Here is a 19609-nt window from a genome sequence, read left to right on the forward strand (position 1 = left end):
GGAATTCAAGATTTGATTTTCTTAATGAGGTGGGATTTCAGAATCCCCACCACTGCTGAACACTTTCCAGCTGCAGAAAATGTGTCTCCCTTTTCTGCCTCTCCACAGGTTAAAAATCTTGATATAAGTTGTTTAGAAAGATTTTGTTTGCAATTTTTTTATATACATGTGTTTATGTTAAGGAAGCAGACTAAAGAAATATGAATTCCCTTTGTAGTAGATGATAACACTATTTTTGAGGCTATAAACAATTCAAAACACTGAATTTCACTATGGGTTTATTGTGAAAATTTTGCTTCACTCTGTACAAATGATTTAAAAAAAATTTTTTTTGAAGAGTGAAATTTCACAGCAGAATCTGAGAAATTTTCCAACTGTTCATTAGCCATCGAGAAAGGTGGACAGCCAAATGCATCTGGATTAAAAATCCAGATGAAGAGAACTAAGCTTTATTTCCCTGTGCTACAGCTACTTCTATAAAGAATAATTCCCAGGTAACTAAATGTCACATACATCACTGGCAAGATCTCTTGATGCTTTGGCAGCAAGTAAAGGCAGAGAATCAAGTTTCATTTCAAAGCCCTGGCCCTTACTCTTCTCCCAGCCTTCTTTGTACTTAATCTGAGAAAGGAAAAACAACAACATGTCACAGACACATAAACACAGGATTTTCAAACAAACATGGAAATGGCTCAGAGAAAAGCAGAAGTATAAATATGCTCAGTCCACAAACTGGGACCTTCTTAAGTCACAGTTCATTGTAATTTTGAGCTAATTAATTGTCTAGGATTGAGTCAAAATTTTATTCTTGGAGTTCACAGGCACTTAATGTCCCAGAACAACCACTAATAACTCTCATTTTCAGACAGATATGGAGGAGGGAGGGTTTTTCAAAAGTGCCTCTGGTTATGTCTACTTATGCAAATAGTAGAGATCTATAGGAGCTGATCTATAGGCAGAACAGCTAGCTAAGAACCAGACATCACACCACTCATCTCAGAATTTTTCTTTCCCACCCCCAAACTACAACCAGTCAAGTCCCATGCACTGAATTTGAAGCTGCAGTTCTTTACATGAGCTGTTGGAGGGCATTCAAAAGGAATCCAGCTCATGTGCTCTGAGACCACCCCACAACGTGAAGCACAGGTCAGTGAAGCAGCCCTTATGGTCAGATTGTCTTCAAAAGCACACTCGTGAGCCACACTATCTCACAAACACAGATGAAATGCAGGAGAATCACATCCTTAACTTTCGAAAGTTAGTGGAACTTAAAGTAATAGTTTTTTAAGTTCTTTTTCAAGATTCCACTTGAAATTCCATTAAAGCAAGGTCAAGTATGGCTTCATTCATGTTATGCGTGCACCTAATGAAGGCAGAAGGTTTTCAGGAAGCCCCAGTTTCTGGATTTGGCTTTTGCATGTCTGTATTTTACCAGTATCTAACAATGAGCATGCATCCCAACCCAGTACAGTCGCAAAGAATGTTCCTCCACAGCACTGCACCAAAACAACTCCAAAAAAACTTAGGGGAAGAACACAAGATGCAAAAAACTTGCAGTAATGCCAACTCACAACCATGAAAAATCATGAAACTGTTTAAAAAATAAAAGTCACACCAGTAATATCTGAAGGTTTTTTTCTCATTTTGCACTTATTTGCCTTGGGCTTTTTTCTCTCCAAAACTGTCTATGACAATGGAGGCCTGAAAAATACTTTAAAAATTAAATAGAAATTCAACTTTTCCTGCAACCATTTGGTTTTAACACACGAGACTCTAAGTGAATCACTATATATTGTCAGGAAGTATGAATGGAGCAACAGTGTGCTTGATCCAAGTTTGCTGAATTCACTGTTTCTTTCCATTGACTTCAGCGGACTTTGATTACTAGAACTGTGCAAATGTTGGTTCTTCATAAAAATACCACCTCAGAAGCAGCTAGTTTTGTGAAGTGAATACTGATTTACTTATTTAAAGAAATTCAGATAATCTGAAAATGTCTTGGAAAAAAGAAGTCTAGAGGTTTCGCTGTCCTTGAAATTGGATCTCTGTCTATTCTGGGCACCATATTTCATGTTGTTTAGTACAAAGCCAAATGATAAATGGTAAGTGCTTCCAGAAAGAGTGTTATCATCTTTATATTAATTTCTATCTATTAACAGCACCATGAATGCCAGCATTTCCACAAGGCTTGACTTACCTCGCTGTACAACTCAGCATTGGCTTTTGCTTTCACTAACTGAGGTACATCCTGAGGTAGAGTGTAATTTGTTTTTGTCTTCTCATACTGGGCTCGGTAGTTCAACTGCATATATTGAAAAAGTCAGCAAGACACTCAGTTATTTTTAACTTAATTAAAGTATAACCACTAGACTGATTGCTTGCTGTTAAATTTCAGGTTATTGGTGTCATACATTATAGATCCACTCATAGATATGGCTGATGTAAATATGAAGGCAATAAGGCAATTATAACTTTTACTTAGGTACTAGGAAAGAGAAATTTATTCTACTCATAGAAAAGCTACTGATTGAGTACAAAAGATATAATTAAAAAACTTTCCTTAAATACACAGAAGATAAATTCCTAACAAAGCACACTGATACAAATCTTAAAAGTGGAGTTAAATATTAGCTCTACTGGCATGCTTGCCACATTTTTGAAAGTGATTTCATTTAATATATATTCTTGTTTTGACCATAAATCTGCTAAAGAACCACCAAGAATAAAAACACTTAAGGCTACCAACGCTATGAAATGAAATAATCTCATAATTCCAATAAACAACAGTGCCTAATGTTGGCAGAACTTACATCGCTGAGCTGCTGCGCATTTATTTTGGCTTGAGCAATTTGTGGAGTGCTGGCAACAGAGCTGTACTTCAGCTTGTCTATGCTTTGCCTGTAGTTTACCTAATTTGAGATAAAATTAAAAAACAACAACCAAAAAAAATTTAGTAAAGGAAGAAATGGTCAGACCAGAAAAGGAGAGATTGAATAGACAAAGTTTGTTAGCTAATACTCTGGATAAAGCATTGCTTAAAACATAATAAATTGAGCTGAGGAAAAAATGCCAGGATCTCTTGGATGAAATCTGAGTTAATGCTCTCAAAACTTCCTTGTCTAAGGTCACAGTTTTCATCCCGCTCTGAAAATGGCTTAATTTATAACCCCTTCCTGTCAAACACACAAATTCTTAAAAAGATGCAGTATCAGCTGCAAAACATTGCTATAAAATCCCCCAAATAGTTGGTATAAAATTGATATTCTTAACCATCACCTCATCCTTTCTTATCTTTATCAGACAAGGAACTTGGTAACTGTCTATGAAGAGGTCTGTCCAGTGTAACACTGCATAAAGCAAATGAACTCTCTTATGCTTTGTCTTTACTGAGTTTTAATGTAATAATTAACCACAGAATTTCCCTGTGTGGTCACAGTTTTGTGTGGATGATGAAAAAAGAAAAATATGTGCTTACAGCACAAAAAAAAGTAATTTCAATGTCAGCCATCAAGAGGACTGGAGCCCACTAAATTACTAACACATTAATATGGTAGTAACAACAACAAGTTATAAAATAAATATGTTAAAGCACAGACTATGCATGATAAAAAAAATCATAGTGAAGCTTCCTTTCAAACCTGTTGCTGCAAAAGAACTCATTGCTATGCTACAGAAAAAAATTATGATTTTGTAGGCCCTCATTAATATTCACCATTAATAATCATCATTTTGCGAACATTGCAAATCACATTGCTTAAAACTATTTTCTTAAGAACCTCCTTGCCTGTAAAGTGGAGCATATTTCTAGAGACTTTGAGTTACTGAAACAATTTCAGTGCAAACCTTCTTATCTCAGGTATCCTCGCATAAACTTGCTCATTCTGCCAGAATGACAAAAGCTAGGAAAAAAGGCCCGAATTATCTCAAAGGTCCAAAGTGATCAAGGTATTTAAAACAGTGTATTTGCTTCCTCAGAGACAGAGAGAATTATAATTCCATGGAAAGAGATCCTTTCTTTTTAACTGAAATTGTGTATTTATTGCTACTTGTGATTGTTTAGTGTATGAGAGAGTTGTACTCCTAAAAGAGTTCAGAGTAAGCGTGTTGTTTGGGAGCAGACAAGTCCTGGGACTAATTCAAAATCCCAGATCAGGACTGGTGCATCTGAGTCTCTGTGGCCAGTGGAATTGTGTGTTTCAAACCCTATGAATTGTAGAGTCACTGGAATTGCTGAAATGTTTTTTTACATTACTCTTTAAAAACACAGCTCTCTCACACTGTAAGCAATCAAACACTGAATTTTACTGGTTTCAGCTTTTACAAAGGCAAAGCTGACATTACTGCTGTAGAGGCAATAGTTCATCTTAGAGTTGAAGTATATCCAATACTTCCTCAAAAACATCAGGGTTCTCAATTCTAGCTCTTCGTGCTACCATCTTTTTTTTGGAAAAGGTGTTTAGCCCCAGATAAATGTCACATAATGTTAATGACCTCTCTAAGGCATGTTGCTCCTGGTTTACTGCAACTCCAATGTAAAGGCAGGGTATATACACCTTAGGTAGCCAGAAATGCCCTGCAGAGCTGCTGCTCTCTCCCTGTCAATTTTATAAGCCACGCCTGGTGACTGTGCTCCTAACTAAGGCACAGGTTAAGCTGCCAGTGGTAGATGAGATCAGTTTTTAATGCTTGTGGGAGGTGAAAGTATAGTCAGCTGTACAGTCTGTCATCCTTCATTTATCTGAAGGACAGATAGCCACAGCAGTACACAAACCTCCTGACATTGCTCCACCAGTAACTCAAGCCCAGGCACAGAGGGCAGCTCTTTGGCATGGACCACAGGCTGGAGGAAGGTTATGTGACCAATCAGTTCCCCTTCAAAGGGCAGCACCAATCCTCAGGGATTTCACCAAGGATGAGAGGGCTGTTTCAGTCTCCCTGTCCTTTCAGTGCCTTCAGTGCTTGATGCTGCTGTTGAAGCTGCCCCAGGATGGTGAGACTTTCACAGCACAGAGCTGGGATAGGGCAGAAGTCACTGATTTCACATCACTCTACAATCTATGCTGAACTGAAGCCAACAACAGGACATGGCACCTCTTTCTACTGCTCTGACCTCTTGACGCTGCACTTTTTTGCTTTAACTCTTTTGGCACTGGCTGTTTGCTCCTATAATTAAATCATCATTTGACACATGCAATCTATCACAATCTCTCCTACAGTGAGATGATGGGCTATGCAAATCATAGGGGGAAAAAAAAACAACATAAAATTATTTACATCTTTCAAAGGGACCAGCTTTCTTGTTGTCTGGTATGAAGGAGTGAGAGTAGCTGGGTAATTGTAGTCAACACCATCGTGCTTGTAATCAGACTTATAGGCTATCTGAAACACAAGGAGAACAAAAAAAAAAAATCATTCCTTTTTTTTTCACCTGTCATTTGTTTGAATAATTATCAGTCAAGAGGAAAGGAGAAACAATAATATTAATATTAAATGCAAGAAACAAAGTAAGTTCAATGTCATGAGTGACAAAGAAAATGAAATTATTTGCATAGTTTAGCCACTAATTGATTCTTTTTCAGCTTCTCAATTAATCCAATGCCAACAGTGGGAGCATTAACTTAACTTCCACCTATGACACATCTCTTTTATCTTTCTGCTTAGTTCTCAAGCTTCTTACAGATTTGTAAATAATGTACTTGAAGGAATGGTATGTAATGAAATAGCTTCTTGACTAACCCAGTAAATTAAATTGGAATGCAGAAATCTTCATTAAAGACTGTTTTTTCCAGCAAAGGTCTGACCCTGGGGGTGGTGGCAAACAACCTTCAGCATCCTACTGATGTCAAAGAAAACTGAAGGATCTCAGTATGTTGCCAGATCACTGAAATTTCTTATTTTAACTTCTTCCACACAGTAAGCTATAAAAGAGTACAAAAGGGTTTCCAGAATTTCCCTTCTTCTCAACATACCTATCTGTCAGATCCCCAGTACAGTATGATCTAAAGTTTTCTATCAACTTAATTTTAGAAAAACTGAAAGACAAGTAGGCAACAACCATAGAAGAGTGATTAAAAGGGACTCACATTGCTTGCCAAACTGCCAACTTTCATGGCATGGAGCATCCTTTTGTCCATGCCCATACCCACATAGTGACCCTTCATTTCATTCTGGTAGGTTTCTTTGTATTTAAGCTGTACAAAAAAAAAAAGATATAAATACTCTGAGAAAATATAGTCAACTTTTCTACTGAAGAGTTTCAGCTTTTCAGAGTTTCCATATTTTACAGCAGGGAGATAAATTGTTACAGCTGTGGTCTACTAGTGTTACTCCAATACAGGAATTCATTAGTCCAAAACAACCTTGGTACTTTAAAAAATAACAGCTAAAACCCTCCATGAGTTTCTTGTTCTACAAGATATCATTTACTTGCTCTTTATATCATCTGAATGCCCTACAATGAAGATACATCTGTGTTTTATCAGAAACAAACCCTAGAACAAAGCTCCAGGGAGACAATATTTGTACACTAAGAAATGAACAAAATTGGATGGTTTTGGTGCATCTTTCACCAATCCCAGAGTGAGGGATTTGACAAGAAAAGTTGATCATTCTACCATCTCAACTGTATGGCAAAATATTTACTCCTCTGGGATTTCAGAGAATGGTAAGAGGCAGTATGAAACAAAATTATATTTCATGAGATGCAAGTGGTATAATTATTAACACTGATGATTTTCACACAAGAATTATGTTCCTCTCTGGCATGAATTCTGGTGAGGTATCTTCTGCCTAACTGTCCAGTCAGGAAATGAACATGCACAATGAAATAAGTAATAATTATGGCAGACAACAGTAACAACTAACTGCTACTTCTCTTGATAAGCAGTCCATGGTAAGTAACCTCTCTTCCAAATACCATAATAGTTCTTTTCATAATCCTATATAAAATGAGCCCCAGCTATACATCAGGACACACTAGGATAGGTGTTGTACAGACACAGGCTAAAATCAGTTATAATCACATTTCCAGCACACATTTATCTGACACACACATACACAGTTGACCTGTGATCCCAGCAGCTACCAGGGCAAGCAAGCCACACTCGAGGTACTGAAAACTTACATCACTGGTGAATTTTGAGATCTTGCTCACATTCTTGAATTGTGGAGTATCACAGTAGTTCATGCTGTAGCCTTTGTTGTTTCCAAGATCCTTCTTGTACTCCACCTGACAAAAAATGCACAATGGGAAGCTATGGTAAAACTTTAATCTGCTGTATCAAGTTCCTTCACACAGTTTTTATTAGGCAGACCCACTGTTCAGAGATTTTGATATGTGGTTTTCATCAGATGGCATATGATGAAAATTAATATGAAGAGAATTTTCAGATGCTCATTTCTCATTTTACAGGCAAAAGAAACACAATTTCATCCTCTGCAAAGTATATGAGACAGTGACAGGAGGAAAATTATTAACAAAAACAATGATATAAAAAGGAATTCTAAGGTCAGTGTGGAACAAATGAACATGCACAAATGTGCCATGTACCAGGTTCCAGCAAGGCCTCAGCAAGAGCTTTTGTACTCTTACAGTCATTCCTGTTTAAGGAACATGTACTCAGCCTGTAACAACTGCAGTAAAAGACTGAGAGAGGAGAAGAACTCAGCTTGCTTAGTCGAGGAAATCAAAGGCAGAGACAAGAAAATGATAGATTTGTAAACCTCTCAAAAAAGTAACCATGCAGGGAGAAGAACTTTTTAAACTAAAGGGCAACACTAGCACAAAACACTGTGGTAATAAAGTGGACAGGAATAAATATAGGCTAGGAACTGGAATAGGAGGATTATATGATGCTGTGTCGAACCAGCAGGAGCCAGGAATCGTTGGCCCAGGAGGCCCCTTCCAGCCCTACTTCCAGGGGTTTTTCATTATTGAAGGTTTTATACTTTGACATCTCAAGAGTATAAGTTTTTAAACTGCCATGGGGAAGTTCTAGAAACTCACATTTATTAATAGTTTTATAGCTGATATGACACTATAAATAAATTAATAATTCAGAATCTACTGAGAATTCTCTAAAAATCTTCCTTTGCCAAGCAGAAAAAGAATCAATTATTAGTGACTCATAGTCTTTCACATGATGGAAGAAAACAGAAATCTGCATAATCAGAATGGCATAAATTTTGGCTCTGTTGATGTTATTTTTTCATTATTAGAATAACCTTTGAGACATTCTAAGGTACAGACCCAATTCATTTTTTTGTGATTTGTGATTATTCCTTAATATCAAATTAAAAGCACAGTTCAGGTTTGGGGTGGATTTTTTCCAGATTTCTGTTCTTCATGTGGCCAGAACTAGAATAATTCTCCTGGGGTTAATTTCCCACACTTTCATACAGATGATTGGAAGGGCCAGAACACAGCACCTGAAGATGTGTTCTTGATCTTTTCTCTCCAGTTGCTGTGCTACACACAGATGATTTTTGTTATGTACAATGCAGTAAGAACAACATCTCTTTTTCACTTGCAGTCCTTACTCATCAAACAAAAATGTTTGTATGAGCTGCTCCCAAACTTGTTAAGAGATCGATTCAAGCCCTTACCTCGCTGACAAGCTTGTTAACACTTTGGGCTTGTTTAAGGACCAAGTTGTCTTCAGCTGTTAGGGAGTGAAAGTGAGCTGCACCTTTCATCTTGGAAAGATCTTTCTTGTATTTTATCTGAAAAAAAGTAGGGAGAATTATAAAATAGATGTGCACCTTTTCATCACTACTGTTTAGACTGGCTTCATGAGTCAGGATAATATCTTCCCTGGGCTTGTTTTGATAGGTAAATGGAACTTGACAGGTTGAAACACTGTATTTACTTCCTTGAATAACCCAAATATAGCCCCATAGCCCTTCACAGTCCCTCTCAAGACATTTCACCAGACAGCATTTTTTAATCCATTTTTGACATACATGGAACAGCACTGGTTGTTGTTCATAGCTTGAGCAGATTACTAGCAGATTCTTGGCTGGTGACTGCTTGGAGCTTGTGTGCTCTTCTGTTACTGAAGTTAATCCTCAGTACTTTAATTTTAGTCAGAGAATTACAGATAGTCATCTATATATCTAGTCATCACTGTAAACTTTTCCTTACAAAAGCTTTTTTTAAAAGTTGTATCTTTTTGTACTTTCAGGGTGTTTGAAGGAATTATATTTCTCTACCAAAGCAAGATTGAAATAAGGGGTTTCTAAATTTAATTTAGACATTAGGTTATTGACATAAATTGGGCTTGGATGGGCAAAGAGAGATAATACTCATACTGGCCTTTTGCCAAACTTTGTCCAGCAAAACCCCTGTTGGGAATATGTTTCAATATATCTTGCATCCAAGAACTGCTCGTTTTATACGTGTTCAAAAACCAGTAACATAATGTGCAAAATAAATTATTTTACATGAAGTGAAATGCAAAATGTTTGGGTTTTTTTATTTTCCAAATCTACACACAGTTCCTCAGAATTTAAAACTATAAGGCAGGTTGCACACTGAAGTGTGCAAATGATACTGCATGAACTAATCCTCTTCTTTATGTATTATAAATTAATAAGGAAACTACTGACCATTAGCTTTCAAAACCCATGAAACTGTGATCTTTGTCTGGAAAGGTTAAATATTTCATGTTTAAACAGGGGATCACTGAGTTTGTCATCAAAGTGGGATTGGTCAGAGAGGATTTGAGGTTTTTTATATTCTCTGTGATAAGCTCAGGTAACAGAACATGACTGATCCTTTCACTCCAGTTTACTGCTCATGTCTAGTTCAGGCTAATACAAGCTGAAAGACTCAACCATCTGTTAGCTCCCCAGAAGACAGACTGAGCTCATCAGCTCAGATAGCTCTGTCGGGGACAAGTGTCCACACTACAAAGGTTGTCACTCACAGGAACCCTTCAGAGCAGCCACAGGGTACTGACCCACAGACTGACCTATTTCTTGTCACTGCCAGAAGTGGCCTCCTCAGACAGGAGTGGGGCTCTTTAATGGATGGGCTGGATGAAGGAATCACACACCACCACCTCTTTGCCAATTCTTTAGTTTACCAAACCCAAAAATCCCAATCCAGAAATAAGCCCACTTTTGTAAAGTGACAGTGTCATACTCTATGTTTCTTTTCCTCCATATGACTGGCTTTGTGCTAGAGGCATGATACATCAAAATATCAAAACCAGTACAGTTCATTCATCCTCCATTTATGCACTACTGGGAATACCACAGTAGTCCACAGGATGATTAAGGCAGTTGAAGGTTTCATTAATAATACAGGTGCAGATTTGCCAGGAGGGTTAACCTAACAGTAGGGATCCCCATTAGTTGCTACATCCATCTCCTCCCTCATGTAAGTTGGAGCTGTGCCCCCTTCTATTAATGGATATTATTAATCCCCTGAGCCATCCAGTTCCCAGCAACGCAGAAAAATGTCACTTTTGTTTACTTCTCAAGTGCAATTTTAGCATTCTCCTCCCAGGCACTGCTCTGACAAACTGCTGTTTTCAATTGTTTATGAATTGTATTGATTCAGGTTTCATACTTACATCACTTGCCAATTCATTTGCTTTCTTGGCATTTTGATAAGCTGGAGTGATCATAGCAGGAAAGCTTCCTTTCCCTCTGCGTTCCTCAAACTCGTCCATATATCCCTGAAGAAAATTCAGAGTGTTTACTCATCACACATGAGCAGATGGGGCCATGGGATATTTTACAAAGTCCCACAGTCCTTGTTAGTAGGAAGGTTCATGACTTCTATGAATTTTTTTTTAAATTAAAAAAAAGACCAAAATATAAGAATAAATTGACCTGTTAAATTACCTATGCCTGTGAAACTGCCTGTGCTCCAAGAGAAATTTAGATAGCTATTAGCTGTGGTCAAGATAGCACTCAAGTGTACAATGATATACAGCCTTCAGATCACACCCCATTTCTTACAGAGATGATATCTGCTTGCCTCTCTCGTTATCAATACATGTTTCCCTGGAATATTATAAAAATAGCTTATGGTTTGGGTAGCCAGGAGACTTGCTTAAGGCTAACAAGTTTAACATAGGATCAGCCTTACACTGTGGTGTTACAGAAGCTGCTTGATCTTTCCATGGTCATTTTTCACACCACAATTGACCAGAAATAATACTTCTCTTGTGCAGTGATGTATTTTGAAGACGGATTAATAAATGAAGCAGAAATATCTAGATATCAAAATGGCAAACTCCCTAGTGAACAAAATCACAAAATTCCATTTTCCTGATTAAAAAAAGCCCAATTGTTGTGGAAGTAACACCCTTAAGTCTATCTGTAGATAAGTTTATGTGTAAATATTTGACAATTTGAAAGCCATTTTGATAGTTTAACAGCAAAACACTGGAGCTTTTTCTTTAAATGGTAATGCACAATAATCATCCAAAGACATCTATGGCGAGATCTGGAGAGAATATGGTGTACAAACAAGGATAAAAACAAGTGAGACATAGTGTAATGTGTCTTCTCTGCAGTACTTTGTAAATCCTCCGTAGTAAAGAGGCAGTTTGAGTGAAAATAGAAGGTGCCATGAATAGAATGCATGTCAAGAATGCCATGGATAGCACAGATAGGAAGGACTACAAATATCTGGGATATCTCTTTTGTGTGTTCTCAAGGCAAAACCATCCATTGCAGGTCTTCTTGTGTACCACCAGTGTCACATGGTAAATAGGTCACACTGTAAGTTTGTGAACAATATGATGCCATAGTTACAATGGCATTAAACAGGCATAGGAAAGAAAAAATATGTTTGATTAATCAGCTGAGTTAGTTTCTTAAAATACCATTAATGAGTCTGAATTCTCCAGACCAACCTGTTCTTTTGCTTCTAACTTTCTTAAATGCATTTTAATATAATTTCTAATGTTGTGCGTATATTCAAAGTTTCAGAAAACTATTTTAGCCACTCTTGAGGTTTTTAACCATGAACAAAACAGGTGTTCAGCACAGGAATCTTACAGTAAGATTTCTTAAATTGTCTCATGTTTTATATATAAATATGCACATATATATGTATATCTATATATGTATACCTATATATATATGATGCACGCTCAACTCACTGTTGATGATCTCAACAGTCAGAAATTTAATCCCTTTACCCATGTTAAGTCACAATTTACTCAGAAAGATCCATTAATTTCAGCAACTCTGTGTTATTTGACTAATAATATCAGTATCCAATCTATAAAGATTAAAACTCAAATTGAATTTGAAGTCTGTGATTGAAGTTTCAAACATATTTTCAAAGAAAAAAGACTTAAATTAATTCTAAAACAGAAGCATTCTAATGCTTGGAAATGTAATTAGTGCTTTTTCAAATTCATTTTATTTGTTTATTCCTATTAAAATTTGTAGCAGTTAAAAAGACAGAAACTAATTGAAGGCTTCATTGCTACAATTCTAAACTTATATTCTTCAAGGATGGTTTGCTTTTCCACAGAATACTAGATGTAGATTTGGACAGACAAAGTGAAGAAACGTAAAATACCAAAGGTTTTAGGAAACTGCAGTCCCTGTTCCTCCATTTCTCCAAAGTATATGGACCTACTGAGGAGCAGGACAAAAGCCCCCAAGATTAACCATATCGTTTTCTTTATACAAGAACACTATTCAATTCCTTTCAAATTCCCTTCAGCTGCATTCAGTTCTATTTATCTGTGCTATTTCCCTAACTTAATTGGAATAGAGCTTTGGGTGCATTTTGGGAGACCACAAAACCAATTGTATTCCCTTGAAAATGAAACATAAGCAAAACGAATGCCACCGACCAAAACAGAACTAAAGCCTATTTGGTTCCACAAATACAGAACTACAGCTTGTCAGGCTTATAATACCCCTTTTGTAGGAGAGCTGAAATCCAAGAGATTGTGTACCTAAGAGATTCAGTGCTGTTCTCACATATTTAGAACTGCAAAGCTCCTAAGATTTGTAAAAATACCAGCAGAGAAAGGACGCCTAACTATCTGCCAACTTTCTACCATTTCACAACCCTTTTGCTTTTTTCCTTATTCATGGAATGGGAGCATTTTCTCAAGAGAACACATTCCAGTGTGATACCTTACAACACCATAACAGAAATGTAGAATGCATACATGCACCCAGACAGAATTTGCCAAGGTCAGTGTTTACCTTTAGGAATGGCCCTACCATAAGGGTCATGCAGTGACAGCGCAGACACCTTGTTGTCACACCTTTAAGTGCCAATGCCAGACACATTACACATTAGGAGCACTGTGCTGTTTGCATGCCATCCTTTCCATTGACACCTTGTTTTCTCACACAGGAAAACAAAGTGAAAATAGGTGTCACCAGTTTCTAAAGCCTTGAGCAATCAGCTGTAGTAATGATCAACATCAGCAGGGCTATCACTTGGATGTTGCATACCTGTCCATATTGATCTACATTCTCTCTTGCAAAAGCAACATCTGTTCCAGCTGTATGGCTGGCTTTTCCCTTGATCTCTTTTTCGTATCTTTGATGATACTTTACCTAACAGGAAAAAAGGAAACAAATAATCCGGGTGAGTTTAGTCTGGTACACAGATGCTGCACAATAAATAACAACCAATGACATGCACATGTTGTCAATAAAGGATTGTCAAAATTCCCATTGCCACCAACCTGCACAAGTCAAATATGCCACTTGAAGATGTAAAAACAGAACCAGTGGTGTACTTTTTAATAATGCACCAGGAACACGGCACTTGCCATTTTAACCCAAACCATTACGTCAGTGTGTTCAGCACCACCTGCTTGACAGTGGCTAATCCCTGATGCTCCAGCAGTTTAAAAAATTAAAACTGACTGTAATTCAAATTCGTGGTTACCACAGAGCACTTTTTTACCACAGGGTCACCTGAACCCCATCAATAAATGGGTCTGTTTCTGAAAGATGCTGATCTCCCCAGTGATAAAGGGAATTTTAGGCAATCAGCCTTCAAGTTTAGACCAAGATTTGCACTACATTTGCTAAAGTCAAAACAATGCCTGTAACCTGATGCTGCCCTTTAATCACCATGTGTGTTTGCTGACAAAAGTGAAGGGTTTTCCACAGATCAAAGGCAAACAAAAACATGTAATTGTTTTAGAGTCAACTGCTTTTGCCTTCAAAATTACAGATCTCTTATTTTCCTCAGTGACTCTTAATAGTGTCTTAAATTGACTTCCATTGAGTTTATGTTCTTCCATATGTCCTCTTCTCCAACAAAAAGAGCTTTTCTTTCAGTTTCCAATAACAAAGGACAATTAATTGTATATTTTGAAGCAATACTAATGTCCTTTTATGGTGCTTATTAAAGAGTACAGGGGAGTTGTTATTTTGTTATGTTTGGAAAGGAAAAGAAAGGCAATAAAGGTCAGTATGTCATGCTCATGGAATTTCTGCCAGTAAATGTTTTCATTCAAAATTTGTGTGACAATTTAATATTTTCATTACCAAAATAGACCTTGCTTTGAACACTTACATCACTGGCTAATTCATTGGCTCTCTTGGCTATTTGATAAGCTGGAGTGACCATAGCAGGAAAGCTTCCTTTTCCCTTCCGTTCTTCAAAGTCTTCCGTGTATTTCAACTGTAAAATTTCAAGACAGTTTGGGAGCAATGAGATCAAATGTATCTTGATTGCACACATAATCAATCCCTAAAGTAGCAAAGTCAGGTGTTCAATGGCTGTCATGTGCCAAAAGGAAGATGAACCATGAAGTCTGAATCTTTGCAATTTGGTCTTTAACTACACGATCACACATCTTCTGCATGGCCCCTTTGTCTCCTTCAGGGTGTAGGATGAAAACAGCTGTTTAAAGAAAATACTGAAGGTGTCTGCAAGATGCCTGCTCTATTTATGAGGGTCAGGCAGCTTCTTTCCTGATTTTGCATGGCACCCACTTGCTGGGTATGGAACAGAATGGTTCTCTACCTTCAGTTCTGACAGCCTAAAATGGCCTCGAACTGAACATGGGCTTAGTAACTGAAGTATTAAATACTTAATGACTAAATGAATCTGCCTTTAAAACTTTAATTTTTCACTTTTCTTTGTGTTCATATTCTAAAGTGATTTATAAATACCCTAAGAACCACTTGCAGAGCCAAAAACAGGTCAATCTATTTTGTTTCACTTACATCACTGGCAAGCTGTGCTCCAGCCTTTGCATGAAGTATATCTGGAGTGTCTACAACAGAGGTGAACTTTGAAACTCTCTCTTCATGTCCACGCTTATATTCTACCTGAAGAGGAAAAATATACATATCCATATTACAAACAATAAGCAGCAGAAATATATTTCCTGTCAGAAGGCTTCAAGAGAAAATGAGCAACAGCATTTGTGACATTTTCCACTGTACAGTCAAGCTATCCATACATTTAAGGCCCAACTTCCTTAAACTGAATACCAGAAGCAGACAGAAATGGACCCAGATAATCAAATTTTCAAAGAATACTTGATTTATGTGAGCCATACATTTGATTAAAATACCATGAGAATAGTCATTACTGTCCCAATATCATACTGCAATGACAACGCATATAGTATTTGCAGAAAACAATGCAATACTTTAAAATAATTTTTATGGGATTTATTTTTACCTATCTTTTTCATGTGAGTTGTTCTTTTTATAAATAAGCAATTTTCTGTGCATAAATTTAAAGCAGCTTGTATATTAATTTATTTCAATTAATTTGATTTCAAATAAGAAAGTGAAAAATATCAAATGTAAATAATTAGATGAATAAAGCCATAATGTTAAAGCAAAGGTAATGAATTAAATTAACATTTCAGTGTGAGTCACAATCTTTTTCAGGTTGTGACAAATTACTGCAAAAGTTGCTACATTTCACAGGAAATATCCCATATGATTGTCTTCCCAGGCCAAAAGTTTACCAATCCTGTTTTCTGAATCCTGTTAAAATTTTCTCACTTTATAACAGTACAACAAATAGTCACCATAGCAAATATCAAGTGAGTGGCCTGAACCCAGGACTATCCAAATTCCAAAGTCTAAAATATAATTAAAAACCCCTGTGACTTACATTGCTGCTTAGTTGGGTGGCTCTCTTGGCAACCTGATAACCTGGAGTGATCATAGCAGGGAAGCTGCCTTTGCCTCTTCGTGGCTCATATTCTTCTGTATATTGAAACTAGAAAATGAATATGTGTGTTACAGAAGAACCCACTGTAGTTTAATGTGATTCCTCTTTTCATGCCTGCTTCCTAAAGGTATGTATTGCTTTATTTAAAAGATAACAGAATAAAGAACTTATAAGTTGATTAGGTAAAACAATTTCCTCCATATAACAGAAAACATTTCTCATTCGTATCAATTACCCACTGTTAATTGCCTGTGTTGATCGGGTCACTAACCCATTGTATGGACACAGACAGTTGATCATATTTCAGAAGTGATTTTGACCAGTCATGGAAATACAGTCAATGAAAAGTCTGGTCTGTGGAAAATATGACACATTTACCATCATGGGTTCTGCTCTCCTGAGAGAGACAGCACTGCCTGCTAGATCAGATCACCTCAGTTTGGTCAGCAGTTGAAGGGCTTCTCAGTTACATAAATATATAAATATATGATGGCAATAGAACCATTACATGACTTTAATCACTTACATGACTAAGTGTTGTTTTGACAGAAATAAACGCGTCAGTCTCACCTTTGGCAACATCTTAACAAAGATCAGAGTGCAGACAAACCCTTCAGATATTCTTCCTGCAAAGCCTGGAGGTGACATCTTACCAAAGGTCGACTTTGATGCATTTGTCCATCTTCAGAATATGATAGACCATGAGAATAAAGTCAAACATCAGTCCACTTACATCACTCAGAGCCTTCTGTGCCTGTGTTATCTTCACCATTTCAGGATCTGGGATTGTTCCTGGGTACCAAGATTTTCCTTCCTCATAGGCAGCATAGTAAGCATTCTACAAAACAAAAACTAAATAACTAGCTACCTTCACCCTTGTTTTAACACTCGAACAGCTGATCTGACAGAAAAAAAAGGAAACAGCACAGTGTTGTGGAAGTGAAATTCACTCTCTGCAGCACAAGGCCTACATTCCACATCCCTTCAGAATGCCAAGGCAGAACTTGTATAACAAGAACTGACATCAAGATGACAGGATCTAGGATCCTGGAGTGCGACTCAAATAACACCCCCTGGGAATCAGATCGCCTGCTGTGAAGCTCCAGTGCCAGTAGAGAGAAGACACAGAGTATGGCTGTACATGCAGCAGCCCCAACAGCTGACTGTAGACACACTCTTCCTCCCTCACATTCTGATTCTTCTAGCCTAAGCTATAATTGAGCTATTTTGCCTTGAAAAGTTTAGTCAAAGGAGGAGCAAAGGCTTTTTTTAGCATTGAAGTGCTGTGATTAAACCCCTAACATTCAGGACTGCCAGGGCCAATCCTTGGTCTCCTGCAGGCTGCTGGCTTGGAAACTCAAGGGATATTTCTTACCTGAGTAGCCAGCTGTTGGGCTTTATAGACACTTTCAATTTCTCTGGACCTTTCATCCCACTGAAAGACCGATTTGAATTGTTCACTTGCTTCTCGATATTTTATCTAAAAAGAAAAAAAGACAATAACTCATTCTAATAGTTTGTTAATACATACTAACACACCCCACATTTGGAGAAGAATAAGAAGAGAGACAAACAAGGTGATGATTGCATTTAGCCCTAAGCCCAAAACTCTGCTTTCTAGTCCACATCCAGCTTCTACCTAAGATTTCTGCCAGTATAGAGCTGCACATCTGTAAAGGAGCAGCATACAACACCTGAAACCTGGCATGACATTCTGAATGAATAATTTGATCTTTAGATAATACTTTTGGGGGAAATAATTGATGAAAATTGAAATCCCTGAGAAATTTCAAGCAGGACATGTCAATGCAGCATTTGACAAAAAAAACTATTACCAAGTGAACAATATTCTACTCTCCTATTTCCCTGCACACTGTCCACAATGTATCATATCCTCACTGTGAATATGTAAATGACTACTATATTTAGCCCTGGGTCATTATTTTCCTACTGCTACTTTTATCATGATAGCATGTAGAAATCCAACTGAAATCATAGCTCTGTTATACAACTCACTCTTCAGATGTAAAAACCCAGAGCAGAAAGTTTAAACTGACTGGACAGAAATGTTACTGAGCACTTGTACCATTATTCCCATTTATAAATTAAGCACAGAGGTGCTGAGAGCTGAATGATTTGCCTGATAACACAGAAATTCTGTAGAGAGAGACCTAAATTTTTTCTCTGCATTCCAGTTGACGTCTCAGCACAAGACTTATGTGAGAACATCATGTTGGAATTGAAGAAACATTCTATTTTCTGCATCAGAAATAACCTATGTGAAAATGCCAACAAACTTCCACAGTAGCAAGTGAAATCTTTTCCCAAGTTATCATCATTTCATACATTTACTAGCAAAAACCTTTCCTGCTCCCAAAATTTTTACAGAAGTTATCTCCCTTTAAGCAGGCACTGCAGAATCAGCTTCCTTACTACCCCTAGCAATTTTCTCTCTGTAACAGAACCTTATTATGTGATTGAAAAGGACAGAAGGTGTTTTAGGTGTATAAAACAAGGGAAAGTGATCTTTGAGCTATAATTTGTCTGGCTTGTGTACTCACATGTACTGGAAGTATCAGTCTCATATCACTGCCTAAAACCAGAAATAGAACCTGCAGTAATCCCAAACTCATTCCTGAGCAGATCCGTCACACACAGTTTTAAGTGTGATAGTCACTGCTTAAACAGTTACAGCCCATGATACTGCAAAAACTGAGGCATAAGTATGCTGTACAAAATTATAATTGATACAGTGTCTGATGAAGGCTATTCATGTGCATCAAGTTTGTACAGCTAATATAGGACATCAGAATGAATTTAGCAAGCTATATTCTAAGAAATACAACTTTCTTTGTTTATTTTAGTGATGGCTAATCACATCAAAACATTGCTTTTCCTATGAAATACATTCACATGGGTAAAGCTATCTTAGAATATAGAAAGACGTGACATTCAAGAAAACAGCATTAGGCAGGGAGATGCGATAGCCGTCGATCACTGGGTGTTCCTGTCTTTTTTATTCCGCCAGACTCTTAGAACTGCAGGTTTGAAAAGGAGGTGCCTGGAGGGAAACAATGCGGGATACCCAGGGATGGCGCTGGGAACGACGGCGGGCCCTGAGCGCCCCTGGCGGCCGGCCGGGGCACGGCAGCGCCTGCAGGGTGGATGTGCCTCCATCCCCAAAAAACACCCCCCGCAAAACCCTGCTAAGCTCCCCAGACCTGGTGTTTTCCCATCTCGGGGTTGGCGGAAATGCTCGACAAAGTATTTACGGGAACTTTTGCCTGTGTCCCACCTAATAAAATTTATCTGTTGTTTCATATCAGTTTCCGATGAGATCACAAAGCAAGTCAGTTCTTGCTTCCAAAGGTTGTGCAAACCCCCTTAGTCACTAAGTTTACACAGCTCTGGGCAGTTTAGGTGACCTGTGCTTCCGTTTAGCTTATCAGATATACAGGTGAGGAG

At 37.6% G+C, this 19609-nt stretch overlaps 1 protein-coding gene across 1 annotated transcript in view; it reads right to left on the minus strand.

The window, feature by feature from the left end:
* The window catches only part of NRAP (nebulin related anchoring protein), a 47851-nt gene that overhangs the window by 26591 nt on the left and 1651 nt on the right, over nucleotides 1–19609 (minus strand). The window contains exons 4-17 of the mRNA XM_082286192.1: nucleotides 17520–17624; nucleotides 16878–16982; nucleotides 16085–16192; nucleotides 15178–15282; nucleotides 14522–14629; nucleotides 13444–13548; nucleotides 10578–10682; nucleotides 8605–8721; nucleotides 7124–7228; nucleotides 6084–6191; nucleotides 5275–5379; nucleotides 2811–2909; nucleotides 2198–2302; nucleotides 514–621 (exon numbers count right to left, since the gene is read on the minus strand). Coding sequence (XP_082142318.1) covers nucleotides 514–621; nucleotides 2198–2302; nucleotides 2811–2909; nucleotides 5275–5379; nucleotides 6084–6191; nucleotides 7124–7228; nucleotides 8605–8721; nucleotides 10578–10682; nucleotides 13444–13548; nucleotides 14522–14629; nucleotides 15178–15282; nucleotides 16085–16192; nucleotides 16878–16982; nucleotides 17520–17624 — 1488 coding nt within the window. The remainder of the gene's footprint in view (nucleotides 1–513; nucleotides 622–2197; nucleotides 2303–2810; nucleotides 2910–5274; nucleotides 5380–6083; nucleotides 6192–7123; nucleotides 7229–8604; nucleotides 8722–10577; nucleotides 10683–13443; nucleotides 13549–14521; nucleotides 14630–15177; nucleotides 15283–16084; nucleotides 16193–16877; nucleotides 16983–17519; nucleotides 17625–19609) is intronic.

The sequence above is a fragment of the Coloeus monedula genome, assembly GCF_965178545.1.
Source record: "Coloeus monedula genome assembly, chromosome: 8".
Lineage (NCBI taxonomy): Eukaryota > Metazoa > Chordata > Aves > Passeriformes > Corvidae > Coloeus > Coloeus monedula.